Below are 19,562 nucleotides of genomic sequence, written 5' to 3' on the forward strand. Positions count from 1 at the left end.
AAGCGACACCTCATTGAAGTTATATCATTTATTCGTGCCTACAACTAAGTTAACAAAATGTTTGTGTGTGGTATAAAACCAGGTTCTAGTGAAGAGGAAGAAGAGGAAGATATTTTGGACATACTTCAGGTGTGGACGTTTCCCCCGAAAATATTGCAAATGTTTTTTTTTTCATATTGAGTAAGTGCCAATGGCTCCAAGTGGGACCACTACGGCGTCACCGGGGGGTTTGGGCGAGCGCAAAAGGATCGCCTAATGAGACCCGAAGGCTGAAACAAAAATAGATAGAGGACGAAATGAGGGAGTCTCTAAGGGCGTCGTCTCCTATGAGACTCGGACCTCGGCTTGGAGGGCCATTCGGAAGGGGATAACCGTGACCTGATCAAGTCAGTCCGGACCTCCTTGCAAATGAAGACTATATATACTAATATTATAATAATCTGAAAAAGGATCTGAAGAGTTTGCTTAAACGCGCTAATCTCAGGAACTACTTGTTCGATTTTAAAAATTCTTTCAGTGTTAGATAGCCCATTTATCGAGGAAGGCCATAGGCTATATATTATTCCCGTGTTACTACGGGAACGGAAATCACACGGGTGAAATCGCGCGGCATTAACTAGTTTATACATAATATTGTAAGGTTTGTTTCGACATGGACAAAGCCGCAGGTGCCCGCCACTAAGTAAAACTCATTCGAATCGGTTGGCACACGTCAGATATAAAGAATTGTTGTTTATTTTTTTTTTATATTTTGCTTAAAGAAAAGGCGGGAAGAATGCGAACGAAAGGCAAGACGAGGGGAGATGGACCCTCGGTTAGAGTTCACCTTCCAACTTCTAATCGACGGCACCGGACTCCCTCGCCACGCTATCATGGACCACGTGTTCGAAGGAAATATGGTACGTTTTTAATAATAGTATAAAACAAGCATTTCTTGTATATTACCTACTCGTGAAATACTAGTTGACTCTGCTTCTTCTACTTCTGCCTTATAGATTTATTTCATACAAAAATACTAAAATAGTGATTTTATGCCCATGGTAAAAACATGGGCAAAAAAGAAGTGGCAGAAGGATGAAAAATAGTTTATACCTACCGAAAATACACGAAAAATTACATAAAAATCGCTGTTTTAGAGGAGTTTGGAAACAAACACTGTGACACGAGAATTAACTTGACACCTGGCTCGAGTAACGTTTGTACTATGTTTGTTTCGTTATATTTGGTAGCCAGGTGTCAAGTTATTCTGCACGAGTTCGCAGTCTTTATGAGAGGCCGATGCTTAGCAGTGAACGTCCATCGGCTGATAATGATGATGATGAAATTTAAAGAATTGTCTCTGATGTTTAGCTGGATGACATCAACCAATTATTTCTCCCGCACATGAGGAATAAATTGCTATGGTATTACCAAGATGTGGAAGAGATAGAACAACGTCCGCTACCAGAAGGCACCAAGTCGCGACAACAAGGTCAGGGAAAACAGCCACCGCCCCTCATCACTGTGAAGAGGAAACTCTTTCTATCCGACGGTTGGGACGTCAAGTTTACAGGCGTGTGCATTTATATGTTTCGTATAAATGTCAGCAAGCAATTACCTGAGGAAGGATTTCATAAAGATTTGTAAGTCTATTTTTGGAGGAATTTTAATACCTATTTCATTAATTTAAAATGAAATTTAGTTTTCAAAAAGGGCTCAAATTAACTTTAATTCAAATAAAAATCATAAATTAGGGTTACATAAACTTTAGACTGACTTACCTTATCAAAAATACATTTTCATATCTCTAGCTCAAAAATGGCGCATTTTCTACATAAAAACAAAAAAAAATTATCAACAGTTTAAAGTTCATTTGCGCCGCGAGCGCCAAGTTTGAATCCCGAGCAAGCGAAGGATTCTATAATAATTGAAGTTGGAATCGTGAGCATTGTGAGGGATTCAAAGGCACAAGAAGCAAAATTGCTCTCGTGTGACACATACAAATTTTCACCTTAGTAGCGAAAAAATACAAGATGTTAGAATAATAACATGTTTATTACTTACATATTTTTACTTTTAAAAATAATAATCTTTTATCAATCAGTCAGCCACATATCTAAATAGATTTTAGAACTAGTAAATAGCGCGACCATACAGACAGAAGGACAAACGGACAGACAGTCAGACAAAAAAAATAATAAAAATATTTTTGTATTCTATTGCTCATTTCTAATCGCCCAACTTGATTTTTGTTAAAGGTCAAAATACAGAAACTCGATTTCTACTCTCTTAATATAGTGCAGATAGATACTCGTATCAAGTTATTTTTAAATTTTAGCTAGACTTGATTGATAGTATGTTGGGCATATGTATATAGTGAAAGGTCCACTAAATATGCAGAAATTATATAAATGAGTCTGTAGATGCCCCCTCTGCCATACTTAGACAAAACACTAAATCTTTTTGAGATTTGAAAAAAAAATTCAATGCCTTAACCATGTGCGAGGACCTTATTAATGAATGTACTACAAAACACTGTATATCTGAAGATAATATAGCGTAGCATAGCTCCGCAGCCCTAAACTATTAGTAATAAGAAGAGTCTTATATTATGAGGATGTAAAGTTTGTGGTTTAGTAGTGGTGATCTCTGGACCTACTAAACCGATTTGGAAAATTCTTTTACCACGTTCAAAAGAGACGTTATTTCTGAGTATCATAGGCTATATTTTATTTCCGTATTCTCACAGGAACGGCAACGCGGGTTAAGCCGTGGGGTGTCTAAAGGTTATGTTATGGTGTCTAAATGTTATGTCTAAGGGAAGGTCTAAAAGTTATGTTGTTTTTTTTTATTCTTTACAAGTTTGCCCTTGACTACAATCTCACCTGATGGTAAGTGATGATGCAGTCTAAGATGGAAGCGGGCTAACTTGTTAGGAGGAGGATGAAAATCCACACCCCTTTGCGGTTTCTACACGACATCGTACCGGAACACTAAATCGCTTGACGGTGCGTCTTTACCGTTAGGGTGGTAACTAGTCACGGCCGAAGCCTCCCACCAGCCAGACTTGGACCAATTAAGAAAATCTCAATCGGCCCAGCCGATGATCGAACCCAGGACCTCCGTCTTGTAAATCCGCGCATACCACTGCGCCTCAGAGGTCGTCGTTTGTGGTGTAGTAAGGGTGATCTCTGGACCTACTAAACCGTAACCGAAAACGTGGAAAATTCTTTTACCACGTTTAAAAGCCACGTTATTTCTAAGTGTTATAGGCTATATTTTATTCCCGTATTCTCACAGGAACGGGTTAAGCCGCGTGGTGTCGGCTTTGGAAGGTATAATGGTTATGTTATGTACAATTCTTTTGTAGATTCTGTGGCATTCTAAATGCTGAGCGAGTAGGTTTGGTGACAGCAGTGGAGCGTGTAATGGAACACGTGTACATGAGTGCACTGGCTCACCCCACGACCGACGGTGATGAAGACGAAACGCGATTCCCGATCGTCAAAAACCAACTGCTACCCGGATTGAGATCGTTTTGCAGTGCATTAAAAGGTACCCGTATTACACAAGTATTTTTTAACTAGCTGACGCCGCGCGGTTTCACCCGCGTGGTTCTCGTTTCTGTAGGAATACTGGGATAATATATAAATGCTTGTTTCCTCGATAAATGGGCTATCTAACACTGAAAGAATTGTTCAGATCGAACCAGCAGTTCCTGAGATTAGCGCGTTCAATCAAACAAACAAACAAACTCGTCGGCTTTATATATTAGTATAGATTGAAATGAATTACCTGGATCACCGAGCTGTATTGGGTAATTTTAGGTACGTTTTCAATAAAACGTAATCCAGCTAGATCGTTGTTTCGCCACCAAAACATAGCATTAAAACAACTTATGTGCAGCGTTATAAAGAAACGTAAATGCAAGCAGTCTATAAGTGATCTATATTATAATAGTTAAAAAAAAAAAATTGCCGGTAATAATTTTTCATTAAGTAACCTCATAATTTGGCAACGGCAACTGCGGTAAATTTCCAGAAATAAAACAATTTATTTTATTTCTCGCAATCATAATGCCAATAAAAAACTTTGTTCACATTTTTCATTTCGTGCTAAAATGAAATACATTTTTCGTACTACGAGTATTTATTCGCTCGCTGTGTATTGCGGGTCACTTTATCCCTCTTATTAATTTAATATTACCTATCGTTGACAGCAACGACATTATATTGTACCTTTGATTGACAGTATGCGAAGAAGTGTGCAATCAAATGAATCTATTTGACGACGGACAAGCATTGATGGCGAATTTAACCGATCAAGCGGAATTGAAGGAAATGATCAAAAATCCCAGCACGATTACAACATTGGAAGAAAGGGTGAACGAATGGATTAAAAAGATAATGGAGGTGAGAACTGACGACCAAAACACCTTTGATTCACTTTTCATTGTTGAGGGTACTAAATATATATTTAAGAAACGGTGTTTTCGGTTCGGTTTTAAATACGATCTTTCGCTTGTAAGTTTAGTGGGTAGGTACGTTTTTGTACTGGAAGTCGGTTGAATTTTTTCTTTTTTTAATTTTTTATAGATAATGGTAAGTATATTTTATTCAAAGACAAGTTGAACTCTTGATTGCGATCTCACCTGATGTTAAGTGACGATGCAATTTTAGATAGAAGCGGGCTTCTTCTACGCGACATCGTACCGGAACGTTAAATAGCTTGGGGGTACGCGCAAACACGTACCACCAAGCTATTTAACGTGGTTAATATGAGGGTGGTGACTGGTCACGATGCCTATCATTTGATAAAAGAGAGTTGTTTTGAATGAATAATTTTATGTCACATCTTTATAGATACTGAGCGAGAGCGAACAGCTGAGACGGGAAGTGGATTCAAGTGGTCCTCAAGATGAACTGGAGTATTGGAAAAAGAGAGGAGCGCAGTTTTCTCAACTGGTCTCATACCTACAGGTTAATAAAATCAAAATTCTCTCACACATCATCATCATCATCATCATCATCATCATCATCATCATATAAGCCAAGTTCACTGCAGCATATAGCTCTGCGACTCGCTCAGTCCACCTGATGATGATTAATAATTGTTATCACTATTATCACATGACATATCTAACCTAACTTTTCAAAAGTGCTAAACTAAACTTACCGACCGACTTTATACCGGAAATCTCAGTGTTGACCGCCACCTAGGTGGACTTAGGACATCAAGCGGGTTGCAGGGAGCCGCTGGATGCTGGCGGCTCAAGATCGTTTTGCTTATAAATCCATGCAAGAGTCCTATGCCCAACAGTGGACGTCAATCAGCTGATAATGATGATGATGATGATAAATATAAACTTAATTGAAATAAGTTTATTTTGTCTTTGACTTTGGCTTACTTTTTCACTTTTCAGAACGTTGAAGTTCAACTTACCCTAACCTGCTTACAACTTGCAAACTCAAAAGTCATTAAGACCTGGCGTGACACCGATCATAAGATAACTTTCTGCTACAATGAAGCTAAGGACAACGCTAAATTCATTCAAGCCATGGAGAAATGCTGTCATTCTTTATACCTGGACGATCCTGTTAAAATAAAAGACTCCATACTGAGCTTGCTTCAAACGGTCAGGCTGATTCACAGCGTTTCGCAGTTTTACAATACATCGGAAAGAATATCTTCATTGATGGTCAAAGTAAGTTTTAAGGCGTCCCTAACAAAGATTTTATACGGTTAGATATGTCACTAGCGCGTCGAAACAGACAGACAAAAGTGGCTTATTGTCATAATTTAATTTAGATTGCATTGTAAACAACAAAAGTTATATATACAAATAATACCAATCCAATTTGACGGCCTCCGTGGCGCCGTGGTATTCGCGGTGGATTTACAAATCGGAGGTCCTGGGTTCGATCCCCGGCTGGACAGATTGAGATTTTCTTAATTAGTCCAGGTCTGGCTGGTGGGAGGCTTCGGCCGTGGCTAGTTACCACCCTACCGGCAAAGACGTACCGCCAAGCGATTTAGCGTTCCGGTACGATGTCGTGTAGAAACCGAAAGGATTGTGGATTTTCATCCTCCTCCTAACAAGTTAGCCCGTTTCCATCTTAGACTGCATCATAACTTACCATCAGGTGAGATTGTAGTCAAGGGCTAACTTGTAAATATTAACAAAAAAAAAACCGAGAATATTTTTAGTAAAGTACCTATAGTAAAACAAGTATAATGTAGCAAAACAAAAAGAAAAGAGGCCGGGCAGTGTTTTTTTTTTGTTTTGCTTGACTTGCAGCAATATTGTCTATCATGTCAATTTGTGTGTTCAGGAAGTATAAAACCTATATAGACATAAATATAATCTGAGCTAACATAAGTTGTGCATAAGTGCGATGTGTGATTTTGCAGGCACGTAACATAATCTGTGCTATAATAATGATGCTGTGATATCTATACTAATATTATAAAGCTGAAGAGTTTGTTTGTTTGTTTGATTGAACGCGCTAATCTCAGGAACTACTGGTCTGGTTTCAAAAATTCTTTCAGTGTTAGATAGCCCATTTATCGAGGAAGGCTATAGGCTATATATTGTCTCCGTTTTCCTACGGGAACGGGAACCACGCGGGTAAAACCGCGAGGCGTCAGCTAGTAATATATAATGCTGAGCTGTAAACCCTTTCTATTTGGTGTCACAGACAGTCATATAATATCTAAGATAGGATGTACTGTTTGTGATACTAAAAGTGAAGAAACTTATTTTCTTCCTGTGTTACGATATAGAAAGTACATAGGTACGATGTTGTTATTCGCTTTTTAGATTAATGCATCTTTGCAGTCGGTTCTATTTTTTTTGTTAAAAGAACTTATTTTTCTGTTTTAGTGTGTCCTGGCGGTTTTTTTTAACTTATTTCAGTTAATTTGGTTTTAACACATAATTACTGAACCGATTTTCGTGTAAATTAAATTTAACTAATCTGGAAGTATACTCTTTAAAAAAATCAAAATTGGTTAATAAATGAGGAAGTTATGAGGTAACAAACATACAAAAAAAAATTGAGATAGAACATCCTACCTTTTTTAGAATTCGGTTAAAAATATCTTTCGTGTTAATTCAGCTTATATGCTAAATAGTATTTGTGAGGCTAAAATTCGAATCCGTTCCTGAATTATTGTATGATACATACGATGAATTTCAGCTGAAAAATTACTGCCAAATGAACATTCGCTCCCTTAGATGGATGCGCTGCCGTGCGCGCACTGAAATAGTGAACTGCGCCGGAGACGGCGCGCGGAGGGGCGAGAGGGGACATACAGGCTATATAAGCGATGATGAGCCTCGTAAGAACCAGTCGAAGATGTCCACCGGACAATTTTAGGTGATCTGGTGGTCATTTTCGTCTCAATAATGCTTTGTATAATATAACTAGCGGACGTCCGCGACTTCGTCCGCGTGGAACCTTTCAAGCCCTATTTGACCACTTTAGGGATCGAATTTAAAAAATTCTTGAATCACATTATATTTCGTATTTTTTTTATGATTTATGAACAAATTTTTAAAACTGTAACTCTAAAAATTAAGGACTTTCCATATAAACTTTCAACTTTTTTTATTTTACTTTTGCAATAAAAATTGAATTCTCTCAGTAGTTTCAGCGTGATGCCCGGTCAACGAAATCACGGGCAGACAGACACACAGACACAAAAAATCGAAAAAAAATATTTTTGGCTTCGGTATCGATTATATAATGCCTTCCAAATCAAAATAATTTATTCTTTTCAAGTAATTGTTTACATGAAATTATTCAAATGGTAATTTTAGTAAATACATTTTAACTATATTTATATGTACTTTAAATTATATTTATTTTTACCTTAATCATAGCTTCACTATAAGTCTATAAGATACCTATCTTCGACCAAATTGCTGAAATTTGACAGCTGCGTGGCGTCAGTGGGTAGTGACCCTGCCTTCTGCATCCACGGCCGTGGGTTCGATTCCCACTACGAAAAAAAGGATTTGTGTGATGAGCATGGGTGTTTTCCTTTATTTATTTAAAAGTCAACGAAAATAGTCCTTTTGAACTTTTTTCGACTTTCAATATGAATGAAAATATTGTTTTTCTAAAGTCACAATTTAGTTGGTGCCTACAGTTTCACCCGGGTACCTAGTTTCCTTTTCTGTAAGAATATCGAAATATAAAGTATTTTACCTTCCCTTACCTTAGTACCTACTCATAACATATGCGTTTTGCTAGTAAATGTAGCGTCAAAATACAGCCATTTCAGAGACTGACTAGGACAAACAGGCAGACAGACCAAAATTTAAAAAAAAAATTCAATTTTATCTTATTAACCGACTTCAAAGAAAGGAGGATGTTCTCAATTCGACGCGTATGTTTTTTTTATTACAGATTGGTCCCATTTAATTTCATGAAAATCGGTTTAGTAATTTTGTGTTACTGAACTGATTTTTATGAAAATTAAATGCTAGAACACACTAAAATCAGAAAAATAAAATCTTTTTAGAAAAAAAAATTGAACCGACTTCAAAGTCACAAAAATAAACTAAAAAGCGAAAAATGAGTGGTGACAACACACTTATGCATTAACTAAAGCCGATTTAATCATAAACTTTTAGGATTTAACGACAGTCCTTTCAAAAACGGCTTTAATTAATACGTCACTGGCTTGGTACCGCCTTCAAAATGATCAGAAGGTAGCACATACGATGTTATTTTTCGCTTTTTAGTTTTGTGATTTTGAAGTCGGTTAAATTTTTTTGTTAAAGAGTTGAGTTATATAACTAAAATCGTTTCAATTACAGATAACCAATCAAATGATTGAAACGTGCAAACAATACATAACGTGTCGCTTCAAAGAGACGATTTGGTCACAGGAGCGCGACTTAGTGAGAGATAAATTAGTACACTGCATAAATCTAAACAAAACCTATCGGGATACTTACATATTTGTGAAAAACCAACCTTTTCTACCAAATACGGAACAATTTAGTTTCTCAGAAAACTACGTGTTTGGTAAATTCGATACATTTTGCAAGAGATTAAATAAAATTATTACAATGTTTGACTTGATGGATGATTATAATCATTTATTTGAGAAGCGAATGGAAGGACTACTTTTGGGCGAAGGTAAGGGTAATTTTAAATTATTAAATACCAGCAGCTTTAGCTTTCAGCGTTGTCTGTTCTGTGGTAAAATCAGAGATTGTTCTCTACAACTTCACAAAATCAAAAACGAACAAACACACAAACGTTGTCTCTATAAAATATTATCGTAGATACGAGTAGATATTATCATTGTAGAAATTGACAAATATGTTTAAATATAGCGAGAAAACTGTCCATTTTATTGGCACAACACATTTACTAGTATTGTCATTAATTAGTTTTAGATTTAAATGTATTAGTTATAAGTTAGTAGTTGTGTTGTGTTGACAAATGAATTATTTCTATCTATTTATCTGTCTTATACTCCAAGATCCCTGAGCAATCTGACGTAACTTATTTTCACATAGATTGCATTCTCATTCCCTTAAATTCATTACATACATTATATACATTATATACATTTTCAGTAGCGTCTCATGTGTTTTAAATACCTGCGTGCTTATGGAGCTATTGATATTATGTATTATGTTTTAGATCTGGAAGACGCAATGCATTCATTCAACGAAGCAACGAAAGCTGTAACATCCTGTCAGTACGATTATCTCGACTACAGAAATAGTGAATTCGACAAGGATTATCAAGCATTCGAAGAAAAAACAAACAATCTCAAAGAATCAATTGGAAATACGATAGAAGTGAATTTTTCTAGTGTTTGGGAGACTCCGCAAGGGATCAAATTCCTTACAAGATTTGAAAAGGTCGGGTTTTAAAAACGCATGCTGTTCTTCTTCTTTTTCTTTGTGTTGCCTCACTAGGTGAGGTCAGCTTTTCTGCCTGACGACGGCCTCCGTGGCGCAATGGATTTACAAGACGGAGGTCCTGGGTTCGATCCCCGGCTGGGCCGATTGAGATTTTTTTAATTGGTCCAGGTCTGGCTGGGAGGCTTCGGCCGTGGCTAGTTACCACCCTACCGACAAAGACGTATCGCCAAGCGAATTACCGTTCCGGTCCGATGTCGTGTAGAAACCGAAAGGGATGTGGATTTTGTGGATTTTAATCCTACTCCTAACAAGTTACCCCGCTTCCATCTTAGATTGCATCATCACTTACCATCAGGTGAGATTGTAGTCGAGGGCTAACTTGTAAAAGAATTCATTTCTGATGTCACTAATACTGAGCTTACATATGTTGCACTTATATTCAGCTACAAAATATGAAAATAAGCTTTTTTATTTTTATAGTCTAAGATCCGAATTAGAAACGACCATCACCCATCTGTTTAATGGATGAAAAGTGCTTTATATCAAATTTAGTAAGTTAAAAAAGATATTGCAAGTAGATTGCCTAAAAAATGCCAAGCCAAACTAATATTAACCATAATTAACTATCATTAATGATAGTTTGACCCGGAGTTTTTGAGGCAACTCAGAACATATTTTTAGCACCCTAATTTTGATATAAAACACTTTTAATCAGTTAAACAGATGGGTGAAGGTCGTTTCTAATATTTATCTTAAACTATAACAATAAAAAGCTTATTATCATATTTTGTAGCTAAATATGCATGATTTAGTGTTTCATAATATACAATTTACATTTTTAGGTTAGCCAAAAAATACAAATTACAAAACTTAGTGAGAAATATGACAGAGTGTTAAAGCATAGTGAAAAAGAAGTGGACAAAATTATGAAGATGTTTAAACGACAAAAAGAAGATCCTCCGCTACCCAGAAACTATTCACCTGTTGCTGGTACGTCATATACCTATTTATGTTGAACTTTTTCTTTTTTTTTTTAAAAGAATATTTGCCATATATTTTATAATATGACCAATATTCCCATTCCCTTCCAACTAGTCTGAAAAGACTGTGCTAGGAGTGGGTACGACAATAGACCAACGGGGCGGGGCTCGAACCACCACCCCTCGGTGATGAGTTCGACCGCTCTTACCGTTGAGCTATTGAGGCTTTCAGAATTATAGTATTTTAGTACTAATAGTCTCAGAGTTAAACAGCGGACAGAGAGGCGCGCTGAGTCAGATACTCAAATAAGCTACTTACGTAAGGAGCTTGCAAATTACTATGCTGCATCCGTAGCATACTACGGATACATAAAATAGATGCCGTATGATTAGTAATGGATGCCGTATAATTAGTAATGGTGCAGTTTACTGTGCCGTTTAGAACACACCATGTTACAAAGGTGCTTGTTTACATTGTGCTGTCTATAAGCGTAATAAGTTTGCTTAGTAATAGCAGGAATTTGTCCAGTCCGCTCATATGGAGAAAATATAAAGGTTCGTTGTTGACCTTTCATCATTATAATTAACAACAATTACCTTACCTTATCAGCCGATAGACGTCCACTGCTGGACATAGGCCTCTTGCATGGACTTCCAAGCACAACGATCTCGAGCCGCCAGCATCCAGCGGCTCCCTGATATCCTCGGTCCACCTAAAGGGGAGTCGACCAACACTGCTCTCCGGTGCAGGGTCGCCATTCCAGCACCTTGGGACCACAACGTCCATCGGCTTTTCGAACTATGTGGCCAGCCCATTGCCACTTCAGCTCCGCGACTCGCTGAGCTATGTGACTTTGGTTCGTCTGCGGATCTCCTCATTCCTGATTCGATCACGCAGTCAAACTCCAAGCATAGCTCGCTCCATCGCCCGCTGAGTGAATTTGAACCTCGGGAATTAACTTATATGGACAATAACAGCCATTAATCAGCCAATCGACCATATTCGGCCCAAAGTCGAGTCTCCGCTCAAAATGGGAGAGGTTAGACTAATAGTCCATCACGCTGGCCCAATGCGGATTGGCAGACTTTACACACGTTCGAGTAAATGTGTTATGAATGTGCGGTTGTGGTGTAGCTAGTTTTTTCTTTGTTGGCTACGGAACACCTGAAATGACCATTTCTGTCGGTAAATAAAAAATAATAATAATAATAGCCTTATTTACTTACAATTACAGACATTGTTTGAAAATTATTCTTAAGGTTTACAAGTTTTATAGATTGTTAGTGGGTTAGTTGATATTATCTAATTTTTTTTTTATATTATGTTAGTAATGTTAATTTTTCATTTTATTATTCTTTTTTGTAAGGACTGCATAAAGCAGTGAAAGCCTCCAATTGTAGCCTTTCTGTCGGTAGGCCGCATAAAATGGGCCCGGTGCCTGATGTACAACATGACGGAGACAGTGGAGAGTGTGTGCGCGCACGCGGTTCTGCGCGCGCTGCCCACTGCCGCCGACATGATGCGCAAGTACGCAGTCACGCGCACACTCATATACAACTACGAGGAGACGATGCGTGCAGTGTGGATGAACCAGAACGTAATGTATTAGTAAATTGTTTTTTTTTATTATCTACAAGTTAGCCCTTGACTACAATCTCACCTGATGGTAAGTGATGATGCAATCTAAGACGGAAGCGGGCTAACTTGTTAGGAGGAATGACTTTGTCGGTAGGGTGGTAACTAACCACGGAGGAAGCCCCCCATCAGCCAGACCTACACCAATTAAAATCTCATTCAGCCCAGTCGGGGATCGAACCCAGGATCTCCGTCTTGTAAATCCACCGCGCATACCACTACGCCACGGAGGCCGTCAAAATCCAATCAAGATGTAATGCATATTGAAGCAACTATATTGTGAAAATGTCCTTTAAAAAAAATGTATGGAAATAAATTGTAAAAACATTTTAAAAACTTCTTTAATCTTATCGCCGTTTATAAATTGGTATAAAACTTGCGTCAACTCAACCTGAATTTAGTTTTAGAACTTAACTTTTTTTTGCAATTATAAAGTTGCTTGTATAAATGTATAAAACTAAAATAACTTACAGTTTTTCCTTTTTTTCGTTTTTCTTTTAGCTTTGGGACGTAGATGACAGTCTAAACAATACCCTATTAAAAATAGATGACTCTGGCCGAATTGTCGTTAACTTGGACCGTACCATCAAGCTCTTGATCAGGGAATCCGACTGTCTTGTTAAAATGGGTCTGGAACTACCAATAGTCTGTCACTCTTTGTATGCAAAGAAAAATTACTTCACTCTTGTAAACGACTCATTACAGGTTAGTAAACATCATTTAAACTATCAAAATAAGAACATGATAAAATTATTGTAGTTACTTTTCTAACAGCGAGCGTATTTTATTATTTGTCTGCCATTTCATAATTATTTAGCTATAATATTGGAAAAAGTAGCATCTTAGCTTATATCGCAGATATAATCTTTAAATAGATGCCAAATAGTGTCAGATTTTATCCAAATACTATAAGCCATTCTTGATTCATGGAATGGTGTTACTTAGGTACTCAACTTTCTTTTATATTTCTTTATAATTGATGGTATGTGTATTGATTGTAAAGAAAAAAAAACAGACAGACGTTAAAATTTGCGCGAGTATTATATGGGTTCCTGCGTACGTTCGGAAACCTAAAAACGTGATATTATGTGCTGCCTCTAACATCACACCACCCCAAATATTTTTTCATCTTAGCAATAATTAACTAAATTTTGAAACCATTTAGGTACATAGGTATATACAAAATTTATTATATTTTGTACTAACTTGCGTTTTTAGTGCAAGAGTTATCAGCAAAAACGTACTCAGTTTTATAATATTATCACACGTTTTGCTGACTTGCGTAAGACCAGGCCTACATACCGGCGGTTATCGTAGGCACTTACTGCTGACACGCGAATTATTTCGCCGAAAAACGGCTTCTTGAAACCTGAACCATTTACATAATTAAAACTTGCGTTTTTAGTACAAGATCTGTTAACAAAATCGTACATAATGGTTGAAGGTACTATATTATACTAAATACTTAAATGAACTTATAATGATCCTGGTCAATAACACATTTATGAGATAAAAATAACGCGACCTATTAAATGTAAGTACGAAACAATTTACTTGTTCAAAATGACACTCTATGGACCAAGCTCATTTTACAATCTCGTATGTGTTTCTGTCTATGTCAATTCAGTGTGTTTGCTTCATGTTAAACTGGGAAAGTTCGCCTGTTGGTCATAATATAGTCCAAGTAGGTATTATTGAGTGGCATTGTCCAAACAATAGCAACAAACAAATACGTCACACCTAGGTACTAAATCGCGCGTCCTATCTATAGATTCCAAGAAAGTATATCGCAATGTTATCCGTTTACTGCTGACTCCAATGATTCATAATTAAATACATACACAAATGTAATATGATGAGGCGGATGAATTTAATTATACAAATGTTACGTTGAAAGATAAAAAGGAATGACCAAAGCAGCTGACGATGTCAGGTGTCAATAACGCGTGCGACCGCCATAAATAATGCAGTATAAACAAAACATGATATGTGGCTCAACTTGGTTATGGTTGACAATGTCGGTTAATTATTGTACGCCCATAAATTCGGTACGTGGACACAATTATCATGTAAATAATGCGCAATTTAATATCAAAAGCTGTAGAAGTTTGCGCAGGTTCAATATTTGCATTATAATCTTAGAAAATTGTGGAGAGGAGTATCTCGTCTCGCACCATAGATTTAAGAGTCGGTACATGTACCTGTATGCCCAATATTTTCTGGGTATGTGCAGCACAATGCTGAGCTAACCATTTTTAGGGTTGTGCCAGGCATGACATAGTGGTGTTCTGAGGCCTGTACTACTTTTGACTTTAATTTGCCCAAGTAGTCGAGGCATCAGGTCACTATCACTATAATAGTCAATAGCGTAGCTACCCAGGGGATAGGCGGTGCAATGCCCCAGGGCCTTCTAGCCTAGACTCCTTACCAGAAAATCGCGATCGAACTGAAATAAGATCAATCAATCAATCAATTTATTTCTTTGCAGATACATGCATTAGAAGATTTAGAAAACGAAAAAGAGCTTATTAGTACACTTATTAATAGTACTTATTATTTTTATGTATTTGTACACAAAATGTGTGTATTTCATATTTTAACTTGATAAAATCTAACCAGTTTAGATACCCATTTTTTTATTTGCACCAGGGCCCTTGATTACCTAACTACGCCACTGATAATAGTGTTAATCTATACTAATATTATAAAGCTGAAGAGTTTGTTTTTTGTTTGTTTGAACGCGCTAGTCTCAGGAACTACTGGTCCGGTTTGAAATAATATTTCAGTGTTAGATAGCCCATTTATCGACGAATGCTATAGGCTATATTTTATCCCTGTATTCCTACGGGAACGGGAACTACGCGCGTGAAACCGCGCGGCATCTACTAGTCTATTATATGTAGCACAATTTAAAAATGATTTTTTTTTATTTCTTTTTTTATTGCTTATGTTTCTTACAGTTTTTAATGGAAGATTATCTACGCACTGTTAGGCAAGTGAAACTAGAGGTGCGACCTTTACTCTTGCCTCAAGTGGTCCGGCTTTCCTCTCTTTTACTCCCCGGTCTTCGAACAGTGGTCTGGACTAGCGAAGATTGGAAGGAGTTCATTGATCGCGCTAACGCTGCTATAAACAGCTTCGATGTACTAGTTACTAGAGTACATGATATATACACTAACAGAATAATTTATGTGCTGTCGGGAATGCAAGATGTTAATCTAATATCATTGCCCGGTAAGGATGCTAAAGTATTAAATAAAAACAAAAAACACATTCAATTGACTTGAAAACACACAAAAATTTTATTTACTTTTATTAAAAAGAGAAAAAAAAAAATACAAAAAAAAAATTTGACCACTGCCTCTGATTCCGGAGGGCGCAAGAAATTATTTTGTATTTAAGAATTAATTATATTTAAGAAATTAAATATCACGTGTCCCAAACGGTGAAAGAAAAACATCGTGAGGAAATCTGTATATCTTAGAATTATTTTAATTTTCTACGTGTGTGAAGTCTGCTAATCTGACTTTTCGCTTTTTCATCATTATCAAAACATATTCGGCCAATTCGGCTAATAGGTGGACTATTGGCCCAACCCCTCTCATTCTGAGAGGAGACTCGCGCTCAGCAGTGAGCCGAATATGGGTATGATGATGATGATGATGATGATGATGATGATGATGATGATGATGATGATGATGATGATGATGATGATGATGATGATGATGATGATGATGATGATGATGATGATGATGATGATGATGAAAAGTGAAAGCGTGTAATGGGAATCCTTTGGATATATGCGGCACATGAATCCCCTGGGTACAGACAGTGGTGTTTGAAAGTCCTTATAAGTGATCTATCTCCAGCAGTGATTGCCCGTCGGCTGAAATTGATGATGAATTTAGTTTAGGCACTTTTTAATAAGAATAATGTTTTTCAATTAAAATTAAAGTAAATTTTCGAAACCATAAGTTTATCAGTTACAATTTTATTAATTTCAGAAGAAACGCCTTGGTCTGTAGAAGAATTTATAGAACACGTAGACAGTGGATGTCGGTATGATACTATTGTTTTGTACTAGGTTTAGGTATATATTGCACTACCCACAATCGCGCTATAAACACGGAATACCTACCGAATAGTACAAGCAATAACTTAGCGAACAAAAGCTTGGAACAGCACGCATCTCATACCTACTTAATGTATTTTTTGTTATGTTATGTGCAAAAAGCACATATTTTTTCTGTACCTACCTATGATGCGCATTAATATTGTTGTCTGTTTTATTATTATTTTATTGCTTTTCAAAAAATATTTTCCAAAGTGTATGTTTCCATAAGTTGGTGTGTCAAATCCAATAGCGTAGCTACTCATGGTGCAATGTCCCAGGGCCTGACGGCTTGTACTCAAGCTCAGGGGGCCCTCGCATCCTTACCAGAAAATTGCGATCGAATTGAACTTATAAAATTTCGAAAACGAAAAACAGCTGATGAATATTTTTAGTTGATAAAAACTAACCAGTTTAGATAGTAGTGGGCCCCATTTTTTATTTGTACTAGGGCCCTTGGTTACCTAGCTACGTCACTGGTCAAATCTAAGACTTATCTATTTATGGAAATTTAGTTTAGTATGTTATTTGCACAAGGTCACTTGATTACCTAGCTACGCCACTGATCAAATCCAAGACATAAGTATCTATTTATATAAAATAAGTTTAGTATGTTATTTGCACAAGGGCCCTTGATTACCTAGCTACGCCACTGGTCAAATCTAAGACTTATCTATTTATGGAAATTCAGTTTAGTGTGTTATTTGCACAAGGGCCCTTGATTACCTAGCTAAGCTACTGGTCAAATCTAAGACATACCTATCTATTTAAGGAAACTTGGTTTGTATGTTATTTCGTACTGTAGGTACCACATTGATGACGCCCTATTGATGTTTAAACCTTCACATGTTTATTATAGAAGCGCATGCGTCGAACTTAACAGAAAGAGTTTGATGGTTGAGGAGGCAGTCGAAGAAGTTTTGGATCTCGTTAAGAAAGCGGCTCAGCAAGCTAAACCTATAGATATCAACCCAGATTTTGAATTTCTTATTGCAGATGGTATGTATGTGATGCCCGGTTAACAAACATATGGAGAGACAAACAGACAGACAAAAATCTAAAAATAATATTTTTGGCTTCAGTATTAATTTCAGAATCAGTTTTCCCAAAATTCATATCCTGAATGTACATAATTTGACCTGTTACAGTTTTATTATAAGTATAAATTCTACAAATCCATATTAAAATTATCCATAGTTGGGTTTTACTGTGAAACCCAACTTTTACCTTAACTTTTGTTTTTTTTTTTTTTAATAATCAGTCGGCATAGTATATATGGTTTACGTCAACGCAGATGATGCTCAAACAACCAGCGGGGCAGCATCAACGTTGAACGAGTCGACGACTAGCGGGCAGCAAGACTGGTCCGCAGTTTGGGAGTGTTTCGAGAGCCCACATAGGCTGCTCTCCATCCCTGCTGGTGGACTCTCTAAGAGCATGCAGGTAATCACTATCAGCCTATTTTAAAGGCCCACCAAAGGGCCTGGCATCCTTCCTTTTGGGAGAGAGATGAGGGAGGGATATGGAGCGTAGACCCATAGATGCTGTTCCATTACAAGTTGATGGTAATAATGTTAATTTTTTATTTTTTACAACCCTTAACTACAATCTCACCTGATGGTATATGATGATGTAATCTAAGATGGAAGCGGGCTAATGTGTTAAGATGAAACCCTACACTCCTTTCGGTTTCGGGTACCGGAACGCTAAATCACTTGGCGGTACGTCTTAGCCGGTAGGGTGGTAACAAGCCACGGTCGAAGCCTCAGCCAGCCCTGGACCAATTACCAAAACCCAGGACCTCCGTCTTGTAAATCCACCGCGCATACCACTGCGCCACGGAGGCCGTCAACACCGTACTTAACTAATTTAGAAAGTATGCAGGTATTTATAAATTAAAAGGTGTCAAATTAATGAGGACATTATCGCCTTGCGCAGAGAGTGCCGCTTTAGGCTATTTACTACATACTCGTTTTGTGTTTGTAGGAAATGGTTAAGAATGCAGTGAGCGAAATGCGTCGATACTACAGTCGGAAGGTCATCGACGTACTCATTAAGGTCACAAGACGCGCCCTAGATCTCATCATTAAGCAGTTCACACAAGATGAGTTTGCGGGTAAGTAAAAATATTAAAACGATCATCATTATATTTTTTTTTTAAGATTTTTCAATTTTGAAGTATTTTAAAGGTTTTTATTAGTAATTTTAGTCTAGTCCATACTTAGTTGATGGACGCGTACGACGTTGGAATGCCATTCCAGCTACTGTTATTTTTAGCGGACTCAGAGGTGATTACAAAAATAAGAAAACTAATGTCGAACAAAGGTTGATGAAGAACATAATTCACAACATTTGTTAGGACAACTTAATTAACAAATTAAACTGTAACCAAAATAAGACCCTAAAATCACAGAGAATGACCTTGAGTGAAGTCACGCACTTGTGAACGTTGTGTGTAGGGTTAAAGGTACCTTTTACTGTTAACAAACACTGATCCTCTTTTCCACTCAAGTCACTCTCCTAGCCTATCCCAAGTAACCCATAAAGAATTACACAACAAGAGATGTGGACGGCTCTAACGCCACGAGCTCACTGAAGTAGTCCGTACCGCAAGTCGTTGCAACACGGCGATAACATCATATACCCATTTTGTAGGTGGTAGGGATATTCAAGTCAAGATTGAATATAAATCTTCTAGCGGAAGCGCGTTCCAGCATAGGCTGCATCATCGCTTACTGTTAAGCATGATTGCAAACAAGCGCTCGCCTACATATTATAAAATAAAATTAACTCGTTTCATTTGTCACACGGGTCTCAGCTGAAAATCAGCGCTGGGATCTTTTTCTTTTTGCAATGAAAGGCTAAATTCTTAGCAACAAGCCCTTTCTGTTTGGTGTCACTGACTGAAGTCATTTTATATGTACCTAAAGTAGGATGCAGGTAGCTAATTTTGACACAAAAAAA

At 37.2% G+C, this 19,562-nt stretch overlaps 1 protein-coding gene across 1 annotated transcript in view; it reads left to right on the top strand.

The window, feature by feature from the left end:
• Positions 1-57: 57 nt before the first annotated feature.
• Positions 58-19,562, top strand: part of LOC112049121 (dynein axonemal heavy chain 5) — a 55,991-nt gene continuing 36,486 nt past the window's right edge. The window contains exons 1-17 of the mRNA XM_052890610.1: positions 58-129; positions 762-899; positions 1,351-1,622; positions 3,350-3,453; positions 4,231-4,391; positions 4,842-4,958; positions 5,402-5,683; positions 8,807-9,131; positions 9,645-9,868; positions 10,714-10,861; positions 12,268-12,449; positions 12,989-13,192; positions 15,448-15,721; positions 16,492-16,546; positions 17,458-17,597; positions 17,893-18,041; positions 18,585-18,706. Of these exons, the coding sequence (XP_052746570.1) occupies positions 58-129; positions 762-899; positions 1,351-1,622; positions 3,350-3,453; positions 4,231-4,391; positions 4,842-4,958; positions 5,402-5,683; positions 8,807-9,131; positions 9,645-9,868; positions 10,714-10,861; positions 12,268-12,449; positions 12,989-13,192; positions 15,448-15,721; positions 16,492-16,546; positions 17,458-17,597; positions 17,893-18,041; positions 18,585-18,706 (2,969 nt within the window). The remainder of the gene's footprint in view (positions 130-761; positions 900-1,350; positions 1,623-3,349; positions 3,454-4,230; positions 4,392-4,841; positions 4,959-5,401; positions 5,684-8,806; positions 9,132-9,644; positions 9,869-10,713; positions 10,862-12,267; positions 12,450-12,988; positions 13,193-15,447; positions 15,722-16,491; positions 16,547-17,457; positions 17,598-17,892; positions 18,042-18,584; positions 18,707-19,562) is intronic.

Source organism: Bicyclus anynana, chromosome Z (genome assembly GCF_947172395.1).
Source record: "Bicyclus anynana chromosome Z, ilBicAnyn1.1, whole genome shotgun sequence".
Classification (NCBI taxonomy): Eukaryota; Metazoa; Arthropoda; class Insecta; order Lepidoptera; family Nymphalidae; genus Bicyclus; species Bicyclus anynana.